Source organism: Cnephaeus nilssonii (assembly GCF_951640355.1).
Source record: "Cnephaeus nilssonii genome assembly, chromosome: 18".
Classification (NCBI taxonomy): domain Eukaryota; kingdom Metazoa; phylum Chordata; class Mammalia; order Chiroptera; family Vespertilionidae; genus Cnephaeus; species Cnephaeus nilssonii.
The window spans coordinates 30,076,069-30,091,377 of NC_137089.1; the positions used below are offsets into that span (position 1 = coordinate 30,076,069).

Sequence of the window (15,309 nt, forward strand, 5' to 3'; positions counted from 1 at the left end):
AAACCTAATATGTACTACAAGGATAGTTAATATACCTAAATATTGCAAAACTTGAGCCATTTAAGTTGCCACTTTAGTTTTTCACTGGCTGGTTTTTAGCTATTATTACAAAAGCAAATGAATAAGGCTGAATATACTCACGCAAACGTCCAGACCTTTTCTTGTAATTTCATTGCACAAACGGAAATTCTATTCTCATTAAGCATTTCACTTTTAAAAAATCCAAAGACACTAACACATAAAAATATGTGATTTAGAATACTAAAACTAGCCAACGGCTAATCTACTTAACATTTCCTCTCTGCAAATCAGCTAAAAAATGTGTATACAAATATATACGTTTACACTGGCTTCACATGGCCAACATCATAGCAAATATAATCTGAAAGACAAATAGAGTTTAATACCTTTGTAATTTGTACTTAGAAACAAAGGCCTTGGTGCAGTCTTGTTGTATGCACTTGTAGGGCCTCTCTCCTGTGTGAGAGTAGGAGTGAACCTTTAATTTCTCAACACTGTTAAAGGCCTTGTCACACAGTTGGCAAGGAAAGTTTTTTCTTGGTTTGGTTTCACCACGCTTACGTTTCCCTGAAGGGACTTTCTGGGTATCTCTTACTTCTGACAAATCACCAGGAATGACAGTGGCCATCGCAGCCTAAACCAGGCCTTCTTGTTGGACACTTGGGAACTGCCCAACTCCACTAAATGATTTAGCTTTAGGTGGCTTCTCAAGTTTCATGTGGTCGTAAAAGAAAGCAAAAAGGGACTGGAAAAAAAAATAAGAAACAACTAGTTTGTAACTAAATTTAATTAAAAATTTTTATTTGCTATGTGATGCTTTTGAATTAAAAAAGAAACCATAAAATGGATTCAGCTGGTCTAATGTAATATCTGTGGGTTTCTTTATATTTGTCAAAATACATATTAATGCATTGCTCAGAATGAACAGTTCATACAACTTTTGAAATTCCACCTGACAAACGTTGTACTTAGGGAAAGCAGTCACGATTTCAGAAGCTCTGAGAAAGCATCAAAACATGACACTAATCTACAAGGCACTTCAGTCTTTTCCCAATGAGATCCCTCCATTGGTGGTGTTTATGGCTTTCCTTGTTTTTAGTGTCTTGTTTGTGACTTTTATGCCATCACAGAATAAACAGAACTGTGAATTATGAAAAAACAACAACAAAAAAAACATGACACTAAAAGTAGCTTTATTAAGCTTCAAATTTTACAAGGTACTAGAGAACATAAATCTGACTGAGAACATAAAAATGTTTCCACAAATATTTTAATGTCAAAATTATTTTTTTACAAGTTGGCTCTAGTCACATTCTTTATTACAGGAAAATAAAATATAAATAAGCAACTGAAAACTCTTTTAGGCACCTTGTGAACCATTTAGTCCATGGAAGATGTACATAATGCACAAACACCAGAGGCCTGAAAGAGTTGAATGCATCACCCAAAATGAAAATTTACTCTTTATACCAGTGTCATCACATGCAGAGGAATTTCTGAGTCAAGAGTAGAAATGACTTATCTTCATAACAAATGTGCATTCTTGACATGGAAAAGCCTTTTTTTTTTGCATTTAACTGGTGTCTGTGTCCACTGGTTATGCTTATATGCATGCATACAAGTCCTTTGGTTGATCTCCCTTTATCCCCACCTTCCCCAAGCAAAAGCCTTTTGATGTTATATTAGGTGAGGACCATGGCTCCTTGTCATTTGGAGGGAAGAAGGATTCGGTTGAAGTGATTTTCCTCACTGTTTTTCGTTTTTCACATCATAGAAAATGATTCTATTCATTGGGCAGACTGAACCAGAATCATCAGGCTTCCCCAAGAGCAGAGGGGTCAGTCTTTGACACACCTGTAACCTGTGTGCAGCACACTAGTGGGACTTTTGGCTTAGAGCACAATACCTGTGCAAGGATTCATCATTATGGAGGTGTTTCAGGTTGTAAAAACATGTGTCAGAGTTTCAATTCATTATCGGTGCTTTGAGAAAGAATGAAATGAACATATTTTATGACAAAGAGTATGTCTACTTAAGCAAAAATTTTAAAACTGACTGAAACTTTTGGAAATTTGTGGACAAGAGAGAGTAAATATTTTCAACTATATTTCTCAGAGTAAGAAACCAACCCCCAAAGATTCAATTGGCATAAAAGAATTCAATGATTCCTCAAAGTTCATGAATGCTAGTCTAGCAATATACTTTTAAGAGACACAGAAATGAGGAGGTGAAGACTGTGGGTGGGGGGTGAGGGGAAGTGGGAATGGGGTGGAAGGGGGGTCAATGGAGGAAAAATAGGACATCTGAAATATTTTCGATAATAAAGAAATTAAAAAAAAGAGAGACAGGAATGATAATAACTATAACCTCTTTAAAAAGGATCTGATTTTTAAACTGAAAACTGAATGTGGCTAAATGACTGCTGTCAACTACTAATTGGATTTTTTTATCCTATTACATATTCCGAAAAAAAAAATCAATTTCTTCACATCACTTGTCTTTGGCATGAGACTGACACTTGTCTTCACAAGCTAGAGGTATGATACCGACCTTCACAGATTCCAGTAATATTTTTGCAGGGGCTCTAAATCTAATATTTTTGCAGGGGCACTATATTTGTAAAATAGAGTGTATATTACAATAGACCCTATTGTATTTTAATGTAGAGGTGTCACTAAACAGGCAAAATAGAGTAATTAATTACTTGTGATTAAAATGTAAAGCATGTGGGTAAGTTCATCAGTATTTGGTTCATGTATCCTTTCTTCATCAGTAGGTAGACACAGGCAAGGCCTTTCTTTATGCTGTTCAGACTGTCTAAGTCTCCACTGCAGTTTAAAAGTGACATGAACACAATAATGCAACTGATGTTACTAATGCTAATGCAGTATGTGCCCTCTGATTTAAGATCGGGTTTGGAATCTCAAGGACTTGTTCTTTTTCTATATATTCTTATTCAGGAGACACATTCTCTGCCTCTCTCAGAAATATTTAAAGAGTTATTCTTCTGTAACCAGTAATGACACTGTAAATTGGTATAAAGCACTCTCCCAGGCAGGAAAAAAGAGCAATTTTGACTATCTGATTTCCTATCATGATGCTTTTATGCACTTATTTAGAACATCATAGGAAACAAGCTAATACATTTTTCAACTGTAAAATCAACACAGAATGCAAATAATCTAAATCCCTGTTATATAACTAATATCTGAAAATATTTCAAAGACTGGTCATATCTGTCAGTGTGTTATGAGATCCAAACATAATGGGCAGAAAATTTCAGTTGAGAAAAATGATAACTTCTAAGTTATTGGAAAAATTATACAAAGTACGCCATTAAACAATATACAAGCATTTGATTATATTAAAATTAGCAATACTCAACATGGAGTAACAAATGAATTATTATCTTTGGATGTACATACTGAGCAATGAAGAACTGCAGATTTCAAATATTACACTTTTCTAAGACCAGCTGAAATTTTTTCATGGCTAATATCTTTTTATCTCAATATATTACAAAACTCAAATAAGTTATTGATGCATTTAAAACTTCAGAATAAATACAAGGCTGTGAGCTCAACATCAAATAAAGGTCTACATTCATAATATGCATATCAACCAATTACTTTAAAGGTACATGCACAGAACTGTAGGGATTTTTGTTCAATGCATACCTGATGCCAGATGGAAAAAAGCCTCAGACCTTGATCTTAGCCAGTCCCACTGACTCTTCGTGGAAGAGAGCAGAATCCAGTCCTTCCCATTTTGGCCAATCTATGAAACAAAAAATAAGAATGGACTACACTCTAAATGGAACCAGCATATAAATGATGGAAAATAAAGAATAGAAGAATTGCAATTTCATGGCACATGCTTACATTCCATACTCTGCTGACAAGTCATGCATTAATTTTTACCAGTTGCAAATTTATTAGTTCTAAGCACATTTACAGACCAAATAAATGCAGAAACAAAAAATAAAATAGTATTACCTATATAAGTGGCATTTTGCGATGCTGAATGACTCCCCATTTCTTTCCCAAATTTAACTTTTTAAATCTAACTTGCCTACTGAGAGAGATGGATATTAGAGCTACTATTTGTAATCAAAATTTCAGTGAGCTTAATATGGAAGAGACAAACTCAGTTCTCTCTTGGAGAGAGTGCATGTGGAACATCATCAAAGAACAGCAGTCTCCTGATGAGAGCACCTCACATACCCACACTGCACATGCTTGTGCAATTGGGCTTGTTACCTGCAATCCCTGACAATTTATCTCTCCCAAATGCTGCAAAGATTGCTGAAATGTAGCAATAACTCTGTGCTCTTCAGATTTCAAAAGCATGCAAGGGAAGTTAAATATAGGTTTGCTGGAGGAGAACGGAGTATCAGGAAGAAAGCATCATTTGGTTTGAAGAGTTCATTGTTAAAAATCTTGAAATATCTTTAAAATGCCTATTAGTAGCATGATCGTCAGGACACTAAGACCATGTATAGAAAAAAACCTGTTAAATTATTTTTTTATTGTACAAGTAAATGTGAAAAGAATAATGGTCAAAGGCAGAAAAACTATAATGATCTATTATAGAGATTACAGGGCACAGAGAGCTAAAGTAAATTGGGTATCTTAGAGATGAATGTTTAGAATCATGATTACAAGAACTTGAGAGGGATAATATAAATCAACTAGATACAATACAAAAAGAACTCACCAAATGACAGAATAAATGAAAATAATTTTACCTAATGTTCTAAACACAAATCTAATTAATTTCCCCTGACATCAAATTTTCATGTATTTTAAGAATTTGATGATGTGTAAACAAAATATTTAAGAGAGGACATTCAAGCATCATTACAAAAATTCTAAGGGTATATTTGAAAGCAGCATTATTCTCATGGTTTAAAAGTCAAGAAAAATAAAAATTTAGACTAATGAAAGATATTTAAAAAGTTAAAGCAAAAGCTCCATTCTTTTGTAAAGCACAGGACATGCATAAATGGAAGAGCTGAATTCTGCACATCAAAACGGCAAAATAATAAAATTAACTTTGTAAATACTTACTTGCCCAGGGCACATACTGAGTTTTTGGCAGGGTAATTAAGAATATGAGTCTGTTTTATGTATTATGATATTTTAATAATATAAATACCTTACAAGTGCACAGCGTTTCCATCTCTATTACTGCCCTGGAATTCAAGGGATCTGAGAGGCGGACACATTTATCATTACTGCCATTTTAAGGTGAGAGGCCCATAGAAGCTGAACATCTTGACAGCATATATGTGGTTAAGCATATGTGGTCAAGAAGGGGCTTATGCACTAAAACTCCTATTTCACTCTTATTCTACTACATTCTAAAAGAGCAGTTTGGCAAACCAATTTGAAAGTAGATAAATCCTATCATTATACTTAAACAAAAATAGGGGGTAGTGCCTATCTTCTCAGAGCTGCCAATATAATCCCCAAAGAGAAATAAATTTAAGATTTAAAAGACCTCTTTTAATAAAGACAGTTTGCAAAGTAAATTTTAAATAATTTAAGTAACAGTTAAAATAATAACTAGTATAATTGTTTAATGGGTAGGAAAAGATCTAAAACCAAAGATGACTAGTAAACAACAAATTATATGTTCCTTTTTTCCCAAGCAATATAAATTTTATTGCTATCTCAAATACATTCATAAAAATTTTATTTATGTTTATTATTCATTGGCATTTATAAAAGTCCTTTTGTGTTGAAGTATTTCAATATAGTTTAAAACTATGCATCTTGATGTGAAATATTACACGTCTAAATTACCCCCGTTACATATTTTACAGTCTGAAGTGAAATAATTTATTTTATCACAAAACATAATTCCAATATCACAGTGATTTCTCTAAATTTAACCTAACTATTTTGAGTTCTTATGAGTGGCCAAATAATTTCAAAGGACTGCTAATTATTTCCCCAAACAAAAGAAACCAAGAGCTGGTTAGGGTTCATTATTACTTGGCCTGGTATAATAAACATAAAAAAATACAATTTGCATTTATGCAATCCTACAACTAAAATGTCAACTAAAATTATTTGTGTATTCTCTTGTATAGGATTAAAAAATATTTAAAAAGGCAAATAGTGACTAATATTCTAAAAAGTGTGCAACAAAATTCGTACTTCTGTTTTGTCTTGGTTACTATGCTTCTCAAATTATTAAAGTTCACTCTAGCCTTGATCTGAAGAATTGTGAAAAAAGGTAGAATCTGTACATATAACCATTTCAAATCGCCCTAAGATGAAATAGCACTTCAGAATATCCTTTTAGCTTTTACCAATACCAGGACAGACATTTTTTCTTACGGCAACTTTGTATACATAACAATAATAATTAAAGAGGATATTGTGTGCGTACAGGTTATCTTCCATGTTTTACATTTTAAAATAGTGACTCACAGAAAAAGAACAAGCAAACATGAATCATACATCAAGGGTCAACTAAAACGAATTCTTATTAGGATGCTGGCAAAGGAAGAGACTTGTATTGAAAATGTTTCTATATTTAAAATGTCACAGTTCTGCTGTGATTTTTTAACACTTACCTGCATCAATAATTCTTTCATATTTAAGTTAAAAGTCAAACATATACTTTGCTAATTAAGGGCAAATGTCATCCATAATCAAAGCTTTATTCTCCTTTTTGCTAATCATAAGACACCATTAGTAAACAATTCAGAAAATATCAACATTTGCTTAAAACATGTTTTTCTTATAAATAGGTAGGTAGCAAAAGGAAACTTACCAGTAGTTAATACTTTAATTTACATATATAAGACACAATAGAGCTTTAAATAATTGAAATAAATTATTAACAAGATAAAATAATTGAAGACAGTCAATTTTTGAAGGGCAACAGCATACATAAAAGTAATAATATTCTCTTTGATCCTGTATGATAATGTGGAAGTTTTTTACAGCATTCAATTTTTGTAGGACTGTAAAATTACTTATTAAACAATAAATGGAAAAAAATATCTTACAACTATAAAACATCTTAGATCGATTTAAAAACAGACTGTAGGTAACACTGGGGCAGGAGCTGAGTGAGTTTTATTCACTGCTATTTCTCATAAAAGTAAAATTTCTGGTGAATTAATGCAAATAATTAAAGAAGGGCAAGTGCTTTCCAGCAACAAAATGAAATATAGGCTTGCTCAGTCACTATAGTAGACATAAGACAGAATATACACATCTATGTTCAAGTGAAAAAAAAAAAAAAACCCAAACAGCATAAATGCAATTTGGTTCAACAAACTAAATGCCACTAAGCAAGGTATTTTTGAAACTTAGCTTTGTAATGTCTTAGATGAAAACAATAGCAATTATAATAAGAGCTGTCTAAAATACTTTTGTTTCAGAAAACAAGCCTTCTCTGATTGATCTCATTGCTAAGGAATCAATTAAAGTAGATAATATCAATTCAGTTCCCATTTCTAATAAAAATTTCTAAAGTGAAAACATGCCTAGTGGCTGCATCCATGCCTGCTATGAAGATGAAGGATGGCTAGATGGTTAGATGGTTAGACGGGGCTGCTGATGTCTCAAGAGGAGAAGAGAAAAGAGCAGGAGTGCCCATTGCAAAGCAGGAGACATAGCAGAGAACTGGGTCTGGCACCTGACCCACCAGAGTTGGAAGTAGGTACCCAAATACCTGGAATATTGAAAATTCAGCACTTAGTTTCCTATAGTGGATGTCATAGCTAACTAAAATTAATTAAAAACAAGGATGTCTTCTTTGAATTGCTGTATTTGATGTTTTCAACTTTTGAGGAATTCATGAAAATGCAGTTCTAGGACAGCCCTTTTGAAATTTACCATTAAAATTTAGCCTTAACTGATATATATATTTTTAATCCTCACCTGAGGATATCTTTTCCATTGCTTTTTAGAGAGAGTGGAAGTGAGGAAGGGAGGGGGAGAGAGAAGGAGAAAGAAAGATCAATGTGATAGAGACACATCAATTGGCTGCCTCCTGCACTACCCCGACCAGGTTGAACCTGTAACCCAGGTACCTGCCCTTGACCAGGAATCAAATCCTTCCATGCGAGGGCTAACACTCTAACTACTGAGCATACCAGCCAGGGCACCTTAACGGGTATTTAGAGAGCCTTACATTTAAATACAAATAAAAAGCAAGCAGAGAAGTGAAGGAAAACAGCAGAAGTATTTGATTTTAAGAACCAACAGGAAAAAGTCAATGAATTCCAAAGCAGAACCAACAAAATCCAACGTCAGTTTTCTTCTCTGTAAATTAGGATGTTCCTTTTTGGGTCACCTTAAACCTGGGTATGGCTGTTTATTTTGTTTTTTGTTTCCTTAAACCAGTGGTCACCAACCTTTTGGACCTCCGCGGACCACCACTGGTTGGCAACCACTATTCTAGAGTACCCAAAGAGAATGACTAGACACTCTGATGATAAAGATCAAATAAATTTTATCTTCCAATTCAGAAATATTTTCCTTGGTTAATTATTTTATGGAGCAAAAATGTTTAGGTTAAAAAGTTTTCTTCTCTTTTAGAAACGCTCTTTTAATGATCCATAACTTAGAAGTTAGCATTTCATTTTAACTACTATGTGGGGGAATTTTGTCCCCTTTGGTTGTATATTATTATCAAAATAAAAAACTAAAAAATACAGATGAGTGGTACACCAGTGGTGTTTTTATTTTCTTCACATAGGCAATTAGTATTTGCAAACAGGAAATGAAATAGGAATAGTGCAAAAGGAAAGCAATGATGTCTGAGAGAGCAATAAATCGCAATTATATCTTTATACAACCTAAGATTGCCTAATGAAAACTTACACCATTTTTTAGAGGTTTTCCTGGTTTTGTCTGTTTGTTTTATGGTTGTTTTTTTCCTTTTTCTGGCATAAAGCATTTCCAAAATATTAGTGCTCTGGTTAGGATTAAAAAGTGACTACAAGTCAGCTCAATCTGAAAATTTCATAGTTTTCAAATTGCAAAGAGTTGTTTTTATTTTTAGTAGCACTGACCCCTTAAATTCCTGGAGCTACCATAAAAATGCTTAACACCCAGTATAATAATGTTCACACTGAAGGACCCTAAACACTTGGAGGACATGCTTCCATTCATTTTGGTTCACTGTCTAATGCTATTAAAATTACAAATACAGCATAATCCAGGCTTTATGTTTGAACTCCCCAAGCACTCATACTGAATCTGTCTATAAATTCAAATGAAAAGGCAGGAATAATACACATGAAGACAAAGTGATGAGGAAAGAAGGTTTTCCTTAATAATAAAAGCTCATGCAGAGAATTAGTTTTAAGCCATCCCAAAGTAAAGTGCACTTTTAATATAGGTTTGTGGTATGGTACACAACAAGGTATAAATGTTGTTAAGTGTGCAAAATCTTGAGTACACTAATCAATCTAATAAAAGCAGAACCCACATCCCAGGAAGGCTCCATACATGCCGTGACTCTGTCCTCCCTGAGTTATGCCCATGTGGCTGTCCAGGACAAAACCACTGTGGAAACAACCACTTCTATTTATTCTCACATAACTGAAGGTAAATAGGTCAGATCTAGGCAAAAGTGTCAAGTTGGGAGTGGCTACTCCCTGCTCCACCTGCAGAGGACACATTGCACTCCTCCAGCTGTCACAATTAGAAGAGATTTGATAATTATGCTCCTTCACCAATTTTACTTGAGCAAGAATGAACTTCAGAACTTGACCTCTCTGAGCCTTTTACCCCCTAAAATAAGGACTATAAAGCTCTTGAAATTCCTTGTTTCTCCTGCAAGACGGCAAATTCACAGAGACTACTATTCATCCTTATATCCCTAGCACTGGTCAGGGCCCTGGCATGCAGTAGACGTTTGATAAATATCTGTTGAACATACTATAGTCCCTTAAAAGAATTTCAGGAATCAAAACAAGCAGGTAAATATGCTTTGGGGTTTGTGGAATCTCAAATTGGTTTAATGCAAGTCAGAAGACAACCCCCACAGAATGAAACTGTTTTGACAGAGGGGTGGAAACTCAGGGGAGCATCAGAACCACCTGGGAGTCTGTCCTGTTTCTGTCAGTAGGTGTGGAAAACTAGGGAGATGAGCATATGCTGCTCAGAGGCCTGCAGGCATCCTGACAGCTGGAGAAACACACCCCGGCAGCACTCAGCTGGCCGGCATTTTTCGGAATATTTGTGTTTTCATATTGTTCCTTAAGTACATGTCACCTGTACTGATAACAATTTACCATTTGGAAATAGCCAATGAAGTTTTATGGGAAGGAAAAAGGAGCAAAGTAAAATTAAAAATCTTTAAAGAGGATGTTCTTCATGTGAAATTAAAATGTGACGAGGATGTAGAAAATTTCAGAAAATCTTTGACTACAGAGATGAGAGAGACCAAAAGAGAAAATCTATGTAAATGTAGTTGACTAAAAGTAATGAATTATTTTTCTTTTCCTAGCTTCTAAAAAAACAGCTTTGTTAAAAACAAGTTTAAAAACTACAATGAAGTAGAAAAAAATCTGTAACTTGAAACACTAAAAAACCATTAACATGTTTTCATATATTTAAAACATATTTATAAGATACAAATGACCAAAAAAGTTATGCTAACTTGATTTTAACACTTAATCTCCACAGAATGCTGTAATTAGAGAGTTTTAGCCAGATTAATTAATGCACTTTTTATTTTATTATAAAGCTCTGTTCATGTAGACTGTGAGGCCCTGCCTGGCTCTCAGCCTACACTCTCTTTTTCCCAGGGCTGGGTCCTGCCTGTGGTCGGTAGGGTTTGGGCCCATTCTCTGGCACTTGGCAAACCATCCTTGTTTTACCAGTCTTCCTCCCATCCTAGGCCCAGGGTCCTGGTCTCTAAACCTCAATCCTGTGTCTGAGGTCCTGCTTACAGACTTACCTGAAGCGAAATCCATGTGTACCTGATTTCCAAATATCGCTACACCTTGATTCTGTGCCACTGAGCTGCATTTACAAGTTGGGAAATCTAGATGCCTGTGCGTGTGCTCTTTCCAACAAGGGCTAACAAACTGCTGTTGATCCAGAGTTCCTTGATCTAGCACCTGCCCCATCCCAGCAAGCAGAGCTAAACTTCCCTCCTCACCTGCTTATAGTTAAACAGATTTTTCCCAGTCGACAGGAGATAGAGTGGTAACATGGGTTAGTCTATTACTCTGAGCAGGATTCTGACAAAGAGCTCAAGAGTTCATCTCGTGGGCTATTTGGGGACCCGAATAACTAAGCTCTTATAGCAGCTATGCATTTTGTGCAGAGTAAGGAAGACTGCTCCTTGTTAGTATTCCAATCCTTCCATCAGACCATAACTATTAATGAAGTCCTACTGAGCATAATACATATAGACAGACCTTAAAATAGTAAGTGGCATGCTTATTATGTGGCATGCTTTTCAAAGCTTTTAATATTTTATCTCAGATTATTTAGAAACTGGAGTGATTGATCACTTTGAAAGCTATGCCATATAATGATAAAAGCCACCTACCTGAGCCCCTGCTCCAAACTCTAGCAAGGTAACCTTATTAATAGACCATGATAGAATGAAGCATTCTGGGTGCCAAATACGGCCAAAGCAGCACCAAGAGGCAACCTAAAAAGAAAAGAAGAGTTAGTTTGAAATTCCAAAAGTCAGACCCAATCTGGTCAACGGCATATGAACCAATTGTTTTTTATTCATTATCACTTATTCTTTATATTTTATCTTTATTGGAAAATCTATCTCAAATCTTGTTAGAAACAAAGATGAAACAAAATATTTACAGTACATTTAAAAGTTAAAAATAAATCAGTATCCCCAGATTAATATCTCCTCCCTACCCCCACCAATCACAATTAAGTTATCTAAATGTTCATATTTTTATTTGGTAAAATATTTATCCAAGTCTACTGCTATTTCTCAAAATCGCTGCTATTTTCTTAAACACTAAACACATCACTATTTTCTCTATACCACAGTTTTCAGAAAAACCTTTTGAGGTGTAGATTCTTATTCTCAAGAACAGCCAAGGAAGAGGTCCTGCCTGAGGAGTGTGTCCCTCAAGCCATCTGTTCCCAGGAAAGAGTGCAGATAAGGACATGGACATTCTCTTTATGATGAGAATATTACTCGATTGAAAGTAAATTCACAGGCACACAAAGAAAAACCAAATGTACTCTGAAGTACTTAAAGTTTTGGATTACCCTCAGCTCCGTTCTGTTGGCGCAGGTAATGAAAACCTGCCTCTATGGGCAATAACCAAGAGAGAAAGGAATGCCAGGTGTTCTATGCAGAAATCATCTGCTTCATTTCCCTAGGCCAGAGAGTCAATGCTCAGTTATACATGGCTACCATTTTATTAAGATAAACAGCTGACAGTGAGGTAATAAATATTACCACCCCTATTATACCACCAATCTGAATTACTGGGGATGCTAACAGACAAGGCCCCTCTTCTCTAGGAACATACAAGCTAGTTGGGGCTGTAGGATAGATACCTAATGTCAAGTTAAGCAATATGACTGTTAAATAAAATAGAAGCTGCCATAAGGCAGTATTAGAGTGAAAAATCAATAGCATAAACAATATTATATGGTATAAACAAGTACCATAGGAGGTCAGGAGAGGAAAAGAATACTATGGATTTTTTGGTGATTTTGCCTTGAAGAATCCTATATAATAAAAGCCTAATATGCTAAGTGTCCGGTCGACCAGCCGGCTGTTTGACCAAGGAGTAATATGCTAATGATATGCTAAGGACGCTCAACCGCTTGCTATGACGTGAACTGACCACCAGGGGACAGATGCTCTGACCAGTAGGTTAGCTTGCTGCTGGGGTCCGGCCAATCGGGACTGAGTGAGATGGGCCGGACACACCCTGGAGCCCTCCCGCGGTCCCTCCCCAACTGGCCAACCTCCCATGTCCCTCTCGGCCCCAATCATGCACCGGTGGGGTCCCTTGGCCTGGCCTGTGCCCTCTCGCAACCTGGGACCCTTTGGGGGGTGTCGGAGACCGGTTTCAGCCTGATCCCACAGGCCAGACTGAGGGACCCCACTGGTGCATGAATTCGTGCACCGGACCTCTAGTATTCAATAAAGAAAGGGGTGGGGTGGAAGGGGTGTGGGGGACATGCTAGTTAGTCATAGAAAATTGTAAGTTAAAATTGCAGGTTAGTACAGATTCTAAGATGACTCTCTGGCTGGAGTGTAGCTCAGGGTATAGCTATTGTAGGAATTCAAATGAGAAAGGTGCACTGAAGCCCAAATGTCATTATTGTACACTCATGTACTAATGATGATATTATTGTACACTCATGTACTAATGATGAGAAGTGGGATAACTGAGAAATAATGAATGGGTCAAAAGCACTAAGAACAAGTACTTGGGGAGGAGGGAGAGTGAAAAAGAGGGAAGAGGAGGAGAAACTGGAGTGTTTGTTCGAATGAGATACAGGAGGTGGGTGCTGGAGTAGTTAGTCCAAAGCAGAGGCAAAACCCAGCAAAACAAGCATTTCCTAGAAGAAAGGCCACTTATATGGAGATAAGAGGAAGGTAGACAAAGATAGTTGTTGTATAGCTTACTCTAAAGAATGATTCTAAGCAAATTACTAGCTAACCCATGTTGGAAGCAACCAGGTAATTTAAAGTGCGGAGGGGAGCCCAGCCTGTGTGGTTCAGTGGTTGAGTGTTGACATATGAACCAGGAGGTCAAGGTTTGATTCCAAGTCGGGGCACATGCTCGATCTCTCTCTCTCACAATCTCCTTTCCTCTCTAAAATCAATAAAATATATTTAAAAAAATAAAGGGAAGAGGGGCAGAGAAAGAGCTTCAAGGCGAAGAATGAAAAAGGTGGCCAAATCCACAAAAAAAGATAAAGCTGCTAAGAGTTATAGAACTACACTGCAACTTGTGCATAGAATTCAACACTTAGGCATGAAGACACCAAACTTCAGCAAGAAAGAGCATTGTGGATAGGATGGGTGGGAGTTCGAGAATGGGAGGAGAGAGGGAGAAACACCTAAATGAGGACAGCTAGTTGAGCGACAAGGAAGTAACTTCCAGCAAGAGGATGCTTTCTTTCAAAGAACCTTTCACTGAAACAGAAGAAAAAAAGGTAAGATGGTGGCTAAAGGGGAACTCAGGATGCCAGGTGGGAAAGATAAGTGAGCCCTTTTGTGCTGATGATAAAGAAACAGAGAAGAAAATGAAGCATTCTGGGAGACAAGGCAAAATGGGAGAGGTTTTTGGTAAGAAAAGGGATTTCTTTATAAACCTAGGAGAGAAGTATATTCATCCTGGTAAGTTTTTGGTAAAACAGGCAAGGGATGCAAGGAGGCTGCTTAACTTTGCCAGTGCCAAGTAAAAGGGTCATATCTGGTTAAAAATGAAGGAGGAGCAAGGAACTTGGCTTGGGGACCGGAGGGAAGATTAGAAGGCTATTCAGAGAACAAGAGGTCCAGGGGCATCCTGGAGGGTTTTGTAAAAACAAAACTTGCCATAAATAATTAAATTTCTTAGTTATTCCTGGTGGGAAAATAAACTGTTGAAACATCTCTGGAATACACTTTGGAAATATGTAATCAAAGCCTTAAATCTTCATGTATGCTGACCTGGTAATATATTTCTAAAAATTAAGCAAATAAATACACACACACACACACACACACACACACACACACACACACACTAGAAACAAAGATTTAAGTGTGTTTAAAGTATGTTTTAATAATAAAAATTGATAACAATAAGAGGGATAAAGTATATTAACTATGTAGCCATTAAAAATAATGCACTTAATTAAATTTCATGGGAAAACAGATATAATTGTAAAAATTTAAAACGTAGAACATAGAATATACCATGATTCTAATTTTGTAAAGTACATACTTAGAACTACCCTCTCCCACCAATATACTTAAATGAACCTGGGTAAGTTATAAGTAAATAAAAAATTAGCAAGATATAGGCTTTATACCCTTCTGTATTTTATAAATGTGTTACCTTTATAATTAGAAAAAGTTTTTACCAGAAAGAATGGCTTCTCAATAAACAGTACTACAAAAGTTGTTTTCCATTAACAAAAACCAAAACTTGGATCCATACTTCACATCATATACAAACTTAACACTAAGTGAATCACAGACACAAATGTAAAACTAAAATGATAAAAATTTAAGAAGAAAACACAGACTAAAATCTTGTCATACTGAGTTAGCAAAAAGTCCTTGGCCACAACACTAAAAGCACAACCCATAAAACAA

The 15,309-nt window shown here is 35.8% G+C and overlaps 2 protein-coding genes across 8 annotated transcripts in view; both read right to left on the reverse strand.

Annotated features, from left to right (window-relative positions):
• Nucleotides 1–3,784, reverse strand: part of MOS (MOS proto-oncogene, serine/threonine kinase) — a 39,699-nt gene extending 35,915 nt beyond the window's left edge. Inside the window, exon 1 of the mRNA XM_079795992.1 lies at nucleotides 3,699–3,784. The gene's annotated coding sequence lies outside the window, so the exon portion shown is untranslated. The remainder of the gene's footprint in view (nucleotides 1–3,698) is intronic.
• PLAG1 (PLAG1 zinc finger) overlaps nucleotides 1–15,309 on the reverse strand; it is a 44,468-nt gene that overhangs the window by 2,956 nt on the left and 26,203 nt on the right. Inside the window, exons 1-3 of one of the 7 annotated variants that reach the window (XM_079795988.1) lie at nucleotides 11,557–11,590; nucleotides 3,699–3,798; nucleotides 617–766 (exon numbers count right to left, since the gene is read on the reverse strand). Coding sequence is in view for 3 of the 7 variants with exons in the window: in XM_079795984.1 (XP_079652110.1) it covers nucleotides 408–649 (242 nt within the window). In the remaining 4 variants the exon portion in view is untranslated. Of the gene's footprint in view, nucleotides 1–407; nucleotides 767–3,698; nucleotides 10,541–11,556; nucleotides 11,658–15,309 lie in introns of those variants that run through there. The other 6 variants (XM_079795984.1, XM_079795986.1, XM_079795990.1 and 3 more) reach the window with 6 other exon arrangements.